This window comes from Saccostrea cucullata, unplaced genomic scaffold, assembly GCF_032062105.1.
Source record: "Saccostrea cucullata isolate Sc308-1 unplaced genomic scaffold, CSIRO_AGI_Scuc_v1 ctg4688, whole genome shotgun sequence".
Lineage (NCBI taxonomy): Eukaryota > Metazoa > Mollusca > Bivalvia > Ostreida > Ostreidae > Saccostrea > Saccostrea cuccullata.
In genome coordinates this window covers 113,055-128,262 of record NW_026924948.1, presented here as the reverse complement: position 1 = coordinate 128,262, position 15,208 = coordinate 113,055, and the positions used below count along the sequence as shown (strand labels likewise).

Here is a 15,208-nt window from a genome sequence, read left to right as displayed (position 1 = left end):
GTTGTGTTTTTTTTTTTTCTTAAAAGGAAAAAATAATATTCTCTTTGGAAATTTATTTTCAAATTGATAAACGTTTGATTAGATACATGCGAAAAATATAATTCTGAAGAGATAGAATGGAGAAGAAAAATTTTTATGGCATAGCATTTATGAAAAGATAGACTTTCAAGATAAAGATATAACAACAATTTCATGCTAATTAAGATATAAACGGGATAGACAAAAGAATGATTCAATGATATACAAGATATTGTGGTAAAAACATAAAAAAAAGTATTTACACAAGACAATCTATGATTGTTCTGAAAAGCTGATGCATGAGAGCTATAGATTATATATCCTGAAATTTAAAGGAACATTCCATTGCTATGAAATGGAAATAAATATATTGTCACAAGGAGTGTGTATTTGAATCTCACACTTGTGTTTGCTTTACAATTTCTTTGCAATTGACCGTACAAGAATAAATTGTATACAGTATACAGCAAAACTCGATTATAACAAAGTCACGGGGACCTGTAAAATAAATTCGTTATGTCTGTTAATCGTTATTTCCGTGTGAGGAATTCGCTAAAATTTATGAAGCTTGGGTTTTTTTTTCGCTTTTTCCGTGAATTCACAATATCCGTGTTTGTACTTAACAAGTTTTGCGGTATCGCATTTATAACCAGATAATGAACAATATGACTGACTGATTTAGTATATAGTTAACGTCCCTCTCGAGAAATGAACAATATGAATTACACATCTCAACACTAATGTAAGCTGTCATAATGAGAAGGTTGACTCATTTGACCCAGTTCCTGGTATTCTTTGTTGTCTTTAGTTTTACCATTTATCTCTTTCCTTGGTCCAACTCCCTGATATCCACCATTATCATATCCATCTGTCTTGGGTCCAAGTTCTTGGTACTGTCGGTTCTCGCTAATTCTGTCATAGATACCATCATTAGGTGTCGTATTTCCTAAGGAAAACTGTTCTCCACGCTTTTCTGAATGATTTTGTTCTTTGTCTATGCGACTTGTACTTTTCCTAATTTAACGAAAATAATAATAAAATTATATAGATTACATGTATCAAATGAATTTAAATCTTTATACTAAAAAGTATTTTATTTCTAAACAAATAATCAGCTATGTCAAGTCTACAATACCTTATAATTCAGAGCCGGGGGGGATTAAAGACTGCAAATGTATCAATTTAATTTAAATAGATGTCCCGTGTTCAGAAGAGCTTTATATTCTTTTATTTGTAAAATATCAATTTTAAAATGTTAGGATACATAAGTAAGCAAAATATATAATAATGTTAAGGACATATGATACAAAAAAATGGATGCCTTGATTGGTATATATTTTCTTGTCTTATTTCATTGAAAATTATGTAAAAAATAAATTTCTAGAATATAAAGAAATTCTAAACCTTCCATGATGTTCAGAATTCTACCTCTTTTAATCTTAACCTTATCAAGTATTTTCTCTTCATATCCCAATTTGGTGAAAATTCAAATACTACGCGGATAAACTTTTTTTACTTATTAAAACATCCTTAATTAGTTACACCGGACGGACCATACATAACATATCAGAAATAATCGATCTAATGAACCCACTATTTAATTAAAATATACAAAACTCTGGGCTTATTGTCGGCAAGATTAAAGTGAGGTCCGCTTCACGGATGAGTGCGTAAATATACCTGGAGAGCGCGATACGGGTTTGCTCTTTTTGACCTCGGGGAAACGCGAAGCAAACCCAAAGCGCACCAAAGGCACGCCTAGACTGGTCCAGAAATTTCTGAAAGTGGACTTGAAGCGAAGCCAGGGTGTGTATCGAGTGTGTATTGGTGTGAGTTTGTGTCCCATATAAAATGTAAATACATGCAGTACAATTACCTTCTGAAAACAAAACATAGTGTGTCAACCACGACCAGGCTAACAAACGTGACCACTGCAGCTCCTCCTATGATAAGGAATGTGTTCAAATCTGGAGAAGACACCTGGAAGTAGTACATAATATGGAACAGAGCGGATACATCTTATTGATTCAAATTTCCTCTTTTAATCATAATACCGTATAAGTGAAAATTTTAACCATACGCAAATTTAGCGATTTGTCCTTTAAAATTGGTATTTTTTTTAGCGAGAAGTAATTTTAGCGATATTTAAAAGCTCACTAGAGAAGTCATTACAAATACAACACAATTAATTTTTATCGATATTCAATTTAAGCTATCTCAACACACTCGCTTATAATGCCAAAATTAAAAACTCGCTTAATACTCTGCTGATACGGTAAATAAAACTTAGATAAATATAGATAATCATAAACCGTTTTATAGCATATTGTTCCTATTGTATCAAAACTTTAATTTAGATTCAGATTCCTTTTTTGTTTAATCAAACTATTAAAATCATAATTGGAACTATTTGTACTTCTTCCTGATATTTTTTTTTATTCATATAAATCATAGTGAAACCAGACAGCATTAATTCCCTTTAACCGATTAGAAATTTGAATTTGATATAACTTTGGTTGAATTCAATTTCTAAATAGACAATGGTAGGTAAATATCTATAATGGTTGAGAAACAATGAAGCATTTTTTTACTGTCTATGTTATAGATGACATTTTTAAGAGTTTTCGAGAGTTTAACAGTTTTCTTGCGTTAAACATTGAAAGACGTAGGTTCTGATTTCGTAATGGAATCCTGTTGTCTAGAATAATGAAAGAAAAGGTCGGTGTCAATAATGTTAATTTTTAAATTTATCATTTAACTATATCTTTTTTTCTACCACGACCAAAATATGGCTGAAATATTGCTGACTCAGCCTTAAAGAATAGCAATTAATCAATCAATCGACTTCTCTTACCAATTTTTTTTTTTAGTTAATGTGTACAATTTATTCAAATATGAATGGAACTTTATTCTCTTTTTCTAGAATTTCATGACAGAAAATATTTTTGAAGTAAAAATATTAGGTGATAAACTGCCAGAATATAATATTTACCAAATATTTTATTTATGATTTCAAGAATTGTCATCTACATTCTCTGCCACAACAAACGGTCACTAAAAATACTTGAAAAATAACTCCCCTCTGTTTTTCCATAAGTTATTTTTCCACAAGAATTATCAACCATCAATTAATGTCAAAAGTATATATGTATTCAAAACATATTGGTTATTTCTAAAAATGGTTTGGAAATACTTCTTATGATGAAATTATTTAAAAATCAGCTTAAAATGCGTATAAGTTTGATCAATAACCAGTATAACTTACCACTGGACACGCTCCAGTTACCGCGTTACAACTCATATTTAAACAAGTTGCACTACATGTTTCATTACATTGGTATCCATGGAAACCCTGGAGGCATTCTGAATTGGTAGAGAATATAAAACCGTGCTTATATTCATCATCATTTTAAAGAAAAAAAATACGGTAAGATTTCTTAATGATATTTATTGTTTTTTTTTTTTTTATTTATTTTTTCGTTTCAAGTAACATTTTTTTAATAATATTTCACGATTGCCTGAATATATTAAGTGAAAAAGTAATATTTTTGATCCCTTAAACAGTTACATTATGCAAAAAAGAGCATGAATTTTATATTTAAAAATACATGAATATACACTTTCAAGTAAAAGTAATCCAGAGTTAAAACAAATTCATTAAAAGTAATATTAATTCTTTTTATTTACAGAATGAACGCAAATTTTAAAATTATGTAATGCTTCTCTTTTCATTTAAAAATAAAATAGATTATTTGCAATTTAACATAAAGTTTTTATTCAATGCTGATTCATAAATAATGCAGGATATATTTTATTTTAACTTTTCAAGAACTGGAATTCACCCTGTGTACAGTTGACTCCTAGATAACCTCTATCGCAGCCATTCGGGCATATCCCTTTTATGTGATGACATTGTTCTTTATCTAGACAAACCCCGCATGACTGAGCACAGTTTTGTCCAAATCTGCCTCCATCACATTCTATAAAATAGAAGTATCTCGAATACAAAACACGAGGAATTCAAACTACTTGTTAATTCAACCTACTTGGTAAAAATTGATTTATTTTCTCTTTACTTTGACAAAACCATCAAGTTTTGAATACAATTGATGCCTGTTTAGCTAGCATCTCCTATATATTCCCTCTATACTTACCACTATGTAGATCATTAAAGTGTTTTTCAAGCATTTAATTGCTTTTATTATAGTTGAAATTAATTTTTTATATTAACATAATTAGCAAAATTGATGAATGAAAAAAAATTTGAATGTATTTACTCTGATCACATTTTAAATCTTTCCATCCTGCCTGACACCCTCCTTCACATTCTCCTGTAACCCTGTCACATTTTCCGGGGACTCCACAGTTGATGTTACATGTGTCTTCACAGTTATAGCCATAAAATCCATCAATACATCCTGTTTCGGAATAAAACAATACTTTTACAAGGAGGCAATAATTAATAATAATAAAAGACAAGGTACAAAGATGCTGAACAAGTGTAAACATATACAGTGGAGCCTAATTTATCCGGACACTTTGGTTCCTAGCCAATTTGTTTGGATATGTGAAGTGTCCTGATACCTGAATTACCGGTTAAACAAGACAAAATAACATTTTAAAAAATTCGTTCTGATAAAAATCGTCAAGATACTGAAGCGTCAGGATATCTGAAGGTTCACTGCAGTATATTTTAAATTATTTTAAAAATACATCTAGATAAAAATGGTTTACCCTTAGTACACCATTCTCCGTAAAATCCCTTGTCACACCCTTTAAAGCACGTGCCATTCACCTGGTGACACTGTTCTAAATTTAAACATGGGCCACAAAACATACCGCAGTTCTCTCCGTAGGTCCGCCCATCACATTCTGCAAAATGAATTTAATTAAAGGAAATTGAAAGTTTTACTGGAGAAAACAAAATGATCAATCAGATCTCTCTCTCTCTCTCTCTCTCTCTCTCTCTCTCTCTCTCTCTCTCTCTCTCTCTCTCTCTCAAATAGTATATACGTACGCTCCTCACACCGAAGACCTTTGAAACCTTTATTGCACCCTAGACAGGTTCCACTTTCAATGTTACAAAGACCCTCTTTACAGTTCCTTGGACACGATAAATTACAATTGTTTCTATAAACCATTGAGTTAGGGCATCCTCAGAAAAAAAATCAAATAATGATTATAGTTAACTATACGAACTCCTATGCATACATTTAAGCAGCCTTAAATAAAATTTAAAGTATTGCCCTGTTCAAAGAGAGAATTTAATTCGAATAAGACCTAAGTTACTTTGAATTAAATTTAAATCGGATTTACACTGATAATTTTATGCATATTAATTTAAATTTACTGCCTTACATGTGAACGCCAAGCGAAGGCAATTCGAATTAGACTTTGACGCATGAATAAGGACTGAATAAAGTCACATGGATAATGTCAGAATTCAGATATATGTTGGTGGTTAGATATATGTATCTGTGATATATTTGGTTCAGAAATCAAGGAAAAGTATGTCTAACTAAATTATAACCTGTTGCAACTAAGATTATTATATCAAATGGATGATTCTGCACGTAATTTACAAATGACGTCAGAATAGCTTTACTGAATAGCCTTCTTGTAGAAATAAAATTGTAATTCGCAACAGTTAACAACGTTTTAGCTGTGGTGTGGACGCCATTTAATTCACATTGTTTTAGTTTGCATAACTTTACTTCGCATTAAATTGCTGCGAATTAAACTCTCCATGTAAACAGGGCATAAAAATTATAGATTACTTTTCTATAGATTTAAACAACGTACTGAAACTTAAAAAAGCAAAAAAAAAAAAAAAAAATAATAATAATAATAATAATAAAAAGAAAATTAAAAAAGTTTTGATCATTCAGAATTTACTTCATGGTCTGTCATCGATATTTACTGCTGGAGAGTGAAATGTTAGATTGAGATTTATTGATCTCACTAGTTGGTATTTGAAAATTTTATTGTTGCGTTTCTTGAACGTTACACTCATAACACATGATATACTGAACGAGATTGATTAAGGATGGGTGTTTTAATTCAATCTATGTATGTACTAATTTCAGAAGCATCCTCTTTCGTGTACTGATAGCGATTGCAATTCGTTTTCTTTATTTTATATTTACTGCAAGAAATTTGTTTTCAATTTTTCCCTCAAAATAACAAAGGCGTTTTAATGTACAGCTTTAAATTAGAGCAATAGAGGTATCTACAAGAAGGAAAATTGTGAAAATCATTTTTCTCAATCTACATGTATTCTTGTGGCATTTCATTCTCATAAAACATCATTTTACTATAAAGACCATTATTAAACTTTTTTTGCATGATGCACGTCGACCCACATACATCAAGGTGGTTTGGTACATGTAGGAAGGTAATTAATATCTTCTTTTTTTTGCTATACAACATTGGATAAAATGACATGAGAAAATGTCATAAAAATCAAAAAAAAAATTCATAAAAAGTTATGAAAGATATACAGATTTATTATTTATTGCTATAAAATGTCAATCAAAAAGCATCATAGAGAAAGTATATTATGGAAACTGGAAAAAAAACCGAAAATTTTAAAGTATGGAAAAATGATTGGGTAGAGGCGATTTTGATGGTCGGTCGGAGTACATCAATCGATTCATTTTTTATTGTTGGCCTAAAACAAAAGTACCATTGTGTGTGGCACGTGAATACCAACCAATGGTTGCGCAAATTTTCCTTGTAATACTCTTACCGTAAACCTCAAGTTCGCAGAGCTCGTTGTAAGCGTATTGAGAATATCCATCAGGGTAGGTAACTCCTGGGAGTCTCTCATTGTAGTAGATGACGTAACGTCCATGTTTTACACATTCTATGGTTACATTATCCGGAATTGTGGCCCTCGTGTAGTTTGTATCCTTAAAACATAGAATTCCATCGTCTTTGTTGGTCGTGTTCGATATGTAAACAGAGAATCCAAGGAATCGGGGTGGATGTCCGTTGTTTGCGTCTGTTACAATATAAAACAATTTACCTGTATGAGATAAATATGGATATTGTATTGTGAAAAAAATTAAATATTCGAATGCAATTAAGTTTGGGATCTTTTAAAAATTAACAATTTGAAAAAAAAGATTGTTACTGAGTAATGCTTTTTTCATGCTGTTTGCCATATATAACATTTCAGTTAAAATATCCCTGATTTATCTATGAATTTCTTTGAAAATAAGAAAATCAAAAGGCAGACAGACCAAGGATATGACGCAAAAAGAAAAAAAATAAAGATAATGAAAGGTAACAAAGGTCATTTAGACGAATTTACCAATTTACGTTATGTTAATCTCACATCATATTTTTATACACACTGTAGTATGTGTTCATCCTGACAACAATACTCATGCAAATTCTGCTTTTTGGGAAGGTCTTATGGTTCATTGGAAATTGATCTGTTCAAAAAACTTTAACCTGCTTCCTAATCATGAAAACGCCTTACATTTCCCATATACAAAGAATGTCTTGAATAGCCCTTCCTTAGATGCAATACTCATATAGTTTAAGAGATATTCCTAAAACATTGCCATTGTCACTCATTTCGAAAATGTAGTTCACATGAAGCACTCAGAACAAGTCTGGTGGTATTCATATCTAGATGTCTCAAGTTTGATGAGGGTGGGACTTATAGTTACTTCGGAATGAATCTGTTCCGAAAACTTTAACCTTAGGCCTGTTCAGCAAAGCGATTGTTTGCGAGCGCTCGTCAAAATTCCTTATTCCTCCAATAGTAATTTTAGCGAGCGCTGGCAAACATTCCCTCTCCTGAACTGGCCTTAGATTTGTCATCTAGAAAATGTTGGTAAGACCCAGTATCCAAAGAAAGTCTAATAGTGTCCATACTTAGATGAATGATCAAAAAACTTTATCCTGGTCGATAATCTAGAATATGTAGGTCAGATCCAGCATCTGAGGCAGGTCTGGTCTCCCTGAATGCATCATCCATTTAATTATTATTCAGGTTGGGTTAATAGTCACTTGGGAATAAAATTCAAATTGAAGTAAACTTCTCTAAACTACCTAGATATGACGTCATAATAGAAAATGACGTCACGTCACTGCATACTTAAACTGACATGACGGGAAAAGTGTCATAATTTTTAACATTTTTTTTTTGAGTTGTTGTTAAATTCAAGTGTCGGAATTGTTATTTTTAAGCTCAAGTGTTCTTTTATGATGTTGAACATTTGAAATTTAAATATTCCTATTTCTTTCGATTGTCCAATATGCAGATATTCAAACAATAGCGAAAATGGAATGTGAAACGCTCCCCTTACACGTCTGTAGACAGAGTTAGAATTCAGGAATCTTGTTTATAGTTGACTGATACCAGTGAAAAACAAGGACTAATTGAAAATATCTTGTGTGAATCTACAAGAGAAAGGACAAGATAGGGTAACAGCCGAATCTGGCCCCTTATTTGATATAAAAATCAGAACACTGGTAAAACTGATAGTTTGTAGTTAAGAAGTTAAAATGATGCTTACTTTAAGACAAGCACTAATTTTGATTCAAAGCCTACATGGAAGCCACTAGAGGGTTCAGAAATAGGACATTTTGCCGAATTTCCTCAATTCTGGTGGATTTTCATCATATTGGGGGTACATTTCTCTTCGGAAAACATAGAGCACACACTTGCCTATCTGGGATTTTTACACATATACTGCATCTGATATCAGTGTATAAAATATAAAAAATTGGTAGATAGGCAAGCGTGAGCTCTATGTTTTCCGAAAGAAAATGTGCTAAATTAGTGAAAATTTGCTTAAAAATGAGAAATTTCGAAAATTGATCTATTTCCTGACCTCACTGTGACCTCTGTATATCCTAAATCTTAAAACCAGCACTCATTTTGTGGCAGGGGTGAAAACAGGTTTTCATGGATAAATTGTTGGATCATTCTAAAAGATACCCAAAATCGGGGGCCAAATGCTGTTCTTACCCTATCTTGTCCTTTGTCTTCTAACTGAATTCTGCTGTGGGATTGTTTGTAGCTAATCCGTTTTTTTTGTATAAATCGCGATAAAGAGTGAAAATATCCCTTCTTATGTTGATAAGTTGAATTTCTTGTAGAATAATTTCAGGAAGTAAAAAAATCAGACTTGCCCCAGCACTTTATATATGTACCAGAGATTACGATGAATTGATCTATTTAAGAAGCTTTGCCTAAAAATGTTGTTATGCACTTGTGACGATGCGATTTTTGTGCTACATTGAAGAATATCATAAATGTTTGTCACGTGATCAACAAAGACATGTGACATAACAAATATCCTTTTTCATAATACCATATTAAAAATTTTATCACAAGTTGACTGGAAATTTTAACAAGGACTACATATTGAGATTATAATCTAACTCACAAATAAATATGTATTTTTATGTATTTATGCCTTTGTACAGACTTATCATAACTGGCTACGAACGAATTTTTTTAATTTTAAAAAAAGTTTTTTTTTTAATGCAACGAAAGCTGAAATCATCTGCATTCCATACACATATAAAAAGATTTCCCGTCTGATATTAAGTAGAACAGCGTAATCGAGACACGGTGACCTATTTTTTCTATAAAGGAAACGATACGCCGTATCTTAGCGGTCTTGGTAGAATAGAAATAAAGTTTCGTGAATGATGAAGGATAACCTCTCGGTCTCGAAATGTTGATTGAATATGTTTTTTGAGGCTGACGCCTCAGCTTTTATATTTCAAACAACATCCTGCAACATACACGAAAACTCGGACTTTATTTCCTAATTGTATAAGGCTTCTAGATTGTTATGCGATATGATTCTTATTCATTAATACGCATTTTTATATCAAATAGAAATATTACTTGTATAAATACAGATTCTCTACCAATTGAAAATATTTGGTTGTATTACCAAAGCCTAAAAAATGTTAAAGTTTCATTCTATGAGGAGTACTTTGTTCAACAAATGGAATTTAAACAAAAAAGAGTATGCTATGTATTAATCAATTAAAACTGTTTTACTTTACCCCAAGTCAGATCATCCGTCCTGTGGTATATCTTTATATGGTGTATACTGAGAACGTCTCCTAGATCCACCCACCAGGTGGCAGTTTGCTTTTGATTGTCAGAGATCGTACATTGTCCTCCATCGGCAGACCGGATAGAATACTTTCCATCCACAGCTTTATTTGCTCCCCAATATCCATTAGAAAATGGATATTGTTGCTGTGCCGTCTTATGTAACGCAACATTTTCTGTAAATAGAAATGAACGATATAGCTGTTGCATATCTATCTTCTGGTACAGACTTCTTAAAAAAATAAATAATTTTGCACAGATACAGTTGAAGCTTATCATTTCTTTGAAGTTCCAGTAAGTTTGTACTAGGCATTTTCGACGACACTTGCAGGACAAAATCACTAGGAAAACTGGTCAGGTGCCATAACTTTTTTCATATTAATCGTAGTTTCCAAACATCCTCTCCCAATTTTTATTCCTTAAGTTCTTTTACATGTAGCAAGTTTTTTTTTTTAAGTTTTAGAAAGTTGTTTTTGACGAAGAAATTTTTGAATAAAGATTGCTCATTTTTGGCTAGTGTTAATTATGACAATGCGGTTTCTTGAGAATCGACACAGCCGCCTTTGAGACCTTGGACCGCCTAATTGGTAAAAAATAAAAGAAATTAATCTTCCTGACTTCTTCAGGGATCAAATAAAAAACGATAAGAATCAACCTAAAATCAACTTTGTTTGTGGAACATAGTAATAACTTCATATATAATTTTTGGATTATTGGTAAACATATCGTTATCAGCATAAAAAAATAAATTGACGTTGTGAAATATTTCTAATATTATCGTCTTTTGGGTAATTGAATATTAATTGACATCTTGCAGAAGTAAGCGATACAGTGGATACTTTTTGACATTTATAAAATGACAAAAAAATCTAGTAAATATATATTTCATTAATCATTAAAGACTACCTGATTCAAGCATATGTTTTATTTTATTTTCTATACCCACTTTACTCAGTTGATATACTTCCATTAGTATCGTGCATCTTCGGTGTAATAAATAAAATTATTATAAAAGTTTTTTCTTTTTTTATTTTCTTTAAATATATTACTCATATACTAATAAAGATACAAATATACGAGGGGTTATCAAAAAGTTCGTGGACTAGCGCCATAAAATTAAAACCGCTCAAGGTACATAAATGAATTTTGAAATATCTAGTAAGCATCATCTGTTCTATCCAAAGAATAAACCAAAAATCATGAATTTTATTTTTTAATAAATTGGTAATGTTTTTGTAAGCAAAGGTATGTCCAAGCGGCGCAACCTCGAAAACGACGTTTTTACGACATATGTTTATCAGAGAAAAACTCATTTGATGTGATTATTTGACATCCATAAATCCCGTTAATTCAGGTATGTGTCTGGACACAATTGTTCTATAAAATATGAAATTTGCATTTCATTCTTGAAGTTCTTTGAAATTTTATCGTAAATTTTACACGGAATATCTAAACAAATGATGCCTTGAAAATGACGTCAAAAGGGGGAGGGGTTTCCGTTTCCAACATTATATTAAGTTTTGCCCCTGAAAAAAATAGTATAGACCTAAAATATGTTGAAACTGGCTGCAGAGAAATAATATGCAACCAGAGTACTTGTCTTTTAATGTCAAAATAGATTCAGAGAGTAAAGGGATACACAGTTAATGTCGATTTGCAGTCAAGGTGCGAAAAATCAATCCCGTAAAAAATGACGTTGATCATTTGTTGTAAATACTGAACTCTCAAAAGCAAACTATGCCGGCACAATCAAGCTCGGATCTCTCCCAAAGTATTTATCCATCTAAAATATTATATTCATTAAAGACCACTGTTAATGACATTGTAAAGTCATAAAAACAAGGCGGGTTTAAGTCCTTACTCAGCTCGAGGGAATCTCATCAAAAAAGAGGTAGAAGAAGATGACATTGAAAAAACAATGACGGACGTCATGAAAATAAACGACGACAGCGCCAGGTGATCATATAATGTCGTTTTCATTTTACAATAATTTGGCAAATAATGAACACACCAGGCTAAAATTTTCAACATTTCTCTATTTTATGTTGTTTTATGTTCCATATAAATTTTGAAAGCACAGAATACATAGTACTAATTTTATAGCCTCAGTCCAAGAACTTTTTGATAACCCCTCGTACTTAGAAATAATGTCAACAGTCAAAACTTAAGATTAAGATTTGTTTTGTCTATATAAACTTATCTTTACTGAATTTGTAATGAAAACAAAATATCTTTTTCCTTAAATAACATAAGCAGTTACATAAATTATGCTCTTCTGTGTAAACTTACAAGCTCTTTATACATAATGTGCTGCAAAGTCGAGAAACAGGGCGAACTTACACTATTCACTCAACTGAAAACTTATTGTTTGGACACTGATTGCTCACTCAATCATCAATAATTGGTCAATGAATTGTCATTGAAAAGTGTACGTCAACTTCTTTTAATGAGATGTCCTTCTCAATCAGTCACCTTTCAGTATGCTTGAAGTCAGAGTTTCATTTCGTGAAAAGCAAAGAAATGGCTACCCGTCGACTGATTATTCGATTAATGAACTTACCATACGCAGATGCTTCACCTATTGTCAATTGGACTGCCAAATCACAACACAGTAGCCACGCTATGCCATACATGTCGTTTGATACGGCCCAAATACATGTACAATCCAGGAAAGATGTTTAACTTGGTTTTAAACCTAGATGCTAGTTTTGCACATAGAATAAAGCATATATTTACATACTCTATATTCGAGGAATAGGTGCCGCTTGTTTACCACAAAAACTGTCAATGGGCTTCAATAAAACAGAAAGTATATGCGGTATATGTATAAAAATCCAAAGTAGTATTGGAAAATGTCAAACAATGCAATGATTCGATCTCGCTATTTCACGTATTAGTAATGGCTCTCTGTCATCACTAGTCGCACAGTCGTAACCTCAACAACATTCCAATATAGGCGGAATAAGTATGTTAGAAAACATTTCCGGCAAAGCTCATATTTCCAGATAACAGGAAATATGTTCTTTTAGAGAGTATACATATTCTTTAAAAGATACTGTATAAATAGAGATTTTATTGACTATCACTTCCTAACAGTAAGAAAATTGATTTAATAGATTAGAGTTTTAGTAGACCATAAATGTATTTTGTAAAAAGGGTGCTTAATCTTTGATCAAAACCGATAATATAATAGGTATCCCTTCAAAACAGTCCATAAATCAACAAAAGTATGAAGTTTAAATTATAATATAAAAATCATATAATAAAATATAATTGTATAATGCATGTAATGCACAGTCATTTAATATTCTCTTTTAATTATACAGATTACAACAGATAAATATTAGTACATGTAAACTCTATCATTTTGACAAAATACTCCTTTTTCACATATCAAAACTCATGGTGTAAATTGTTATTAATGTTTAGCAACATTGCAGAATTCCAAATCTACCATAATACTTAGTAGCTGCAGATTTAGTAATATATGGAGAACAAACGGGAGAAGTATCATTCTCCTATTATTACAGATCATAGAAACCAGGAAAAGCAGACTGTCTAATCCAATTTATTTTTTCTGAGAACACTTCAATCAACCACACACAACTTATACATTTATACCCACTATTAGAGCCTACTCCTCCAAGGAACCTTGTTTTAGTACATATTCAAATATCTGCACAGTTTGTTCAATTGCTGTTTTATTCACTTTGCTCATTGTGTTATAGTAATAATTCTAATACCCGCCTGAAGGAATAAGGATAACGTTACCTGCACATACAACATATATCGCTCTTCTTTTCTGCGATCATTTTTTTTTTCATTTAGATTTGATTTATAGATCGCCAAATTTGAAAAGTACAACGGAACAACCAGGTTGACACAATTAATATAACAACTAGTTTACATTGTGTTCCTGAAAACATTTGTACAGACAGATAATTATGTACAGAAACATATGAATATAAAGCGAGTAGAATATAGCACAAATATTGACACATTTACACATGGTTTGTCAAAGTTGCGTCTAAAAAGTCCGAAGTATAAGCTAATTGATTTACATTTTAGTTTGTAGACTGGAAATAATTTCTTTTAAATGCTTACTTAAAACTTTGCAATGATGGACAATTCTTTAAAAGTTCTAGCAATGCATTCCTTAGTTGGGAACCGTATATTGTTAAAAATCTTCCATACTATTCTGTTTTAGCCCTTGGAATATTCAATGAATTGCTTTTACTAAATTTTGTAGATCTGTCGTTTATTTCATATACAAATTTAAAAACATCAAAATAAACTGGAATTAATCCGATTTGAACTTTAAAAACAAGGATGACAGTTTTACACAAAAATAATCCGTAATTGACTTTCATCTCAGTTGTAGAAACATTTCCGATGTAGGTGTATAAAAAGTTGTATTTAGAATCATTCTAGCAGCTCGATCGTTTTTGGAGTTTACATAGTTTTCTAAGACCTTCTTTGTTTTTCATATTGCCTCAAACAGTACAACAATAATCAATCATAGTACTCAGAAGTACAGAGAGCCGGGCTCATTTACAGAGTAGAATGACTTTCTTACAAGAATCACGTTTATATTTTGATGAAAAGATTATTTTAAAACTATCAATATAAATGATAAGACACTGACAGTGAGTTTTTCAATCCTAATATTACGGTCTAATTTTGTCAGAATCAATCTGGTGCCGCACACAAGATAAAACATATCCTTTAAGCCTGGTTTAATGGTGGCTTATAGGTCCTTAATGTTGGTTTAATGGTTGTCTTTAAGTCACCATTAAGCACTTTTAAGTAACATTTACACCACCATTAAGTTATCATTGGGCCATTTCAAAGTCCTTAATGGATGCTTAAATGTAGTTTAATGGTGGCTTAAAGGTCCTTAATGGTAGCAAGATGAAACACATCCTTAAACGTAGAACCTACATCGTATGACATCATAACTAGTGAAGATGTTTAGCCTGTGCTAGATCCATTATGACGTCATAATTAATTCAATGTTTTTTCCCGTAATTTACAGCTTCAGTATAAAAATGATAGAAAATACTGTATTTTGAAATTAACAGAATTCAATTTAAAATC

The 15,208-nt window shown here is 31.5% G+C and overlaps 2 protein-coding genes across 3 annotated transcripts in view; one reads left to right on the top strand and one right to left on the bottom strand.

Moving 5' to 3' along the window:
- The window catches only part of LOC134267690 (multiple epidermal growth factor-like domains protein 10), a 130,633-nt gene that overhangs the window by 95,024 nt on the left and 20,401 nt on the right, over positions 1 to 15,208 (top strand). The window lies entirely within an intron of this gene.
- On the bottom strand, positions 155 to 13,005 carry LOC134267689 (multiple epidermal growth factor-like domains protein 10). Its single transcript, XM_062749907.1, has 10 exons — positions 12,672 to 13,005; positions 10,060 to 10,287; positions 6,767 to 7,021; positions 5,036 to 5,173; positions 4,753 to 4,890; positions 4,296 to 4,436; positions 3,861 to 3,998; positions 3,284 to 3,381; positions 1,895 to 1,998; positions 155 to 1,032 (listed from the first exon to the last, which is right to left on the bottom strand). The coding sequence occupies exons 1-10, from the start codon at positions 12,742 to 12,744 to the stop codon at positions 756 to 758; spliced, it is 1,590 nt and encodes a 529-aa protein (XP_062605891.1). The 5' UTR covers positions 12,745 to 13,005; the 3' UTR covers positions 155 to 755.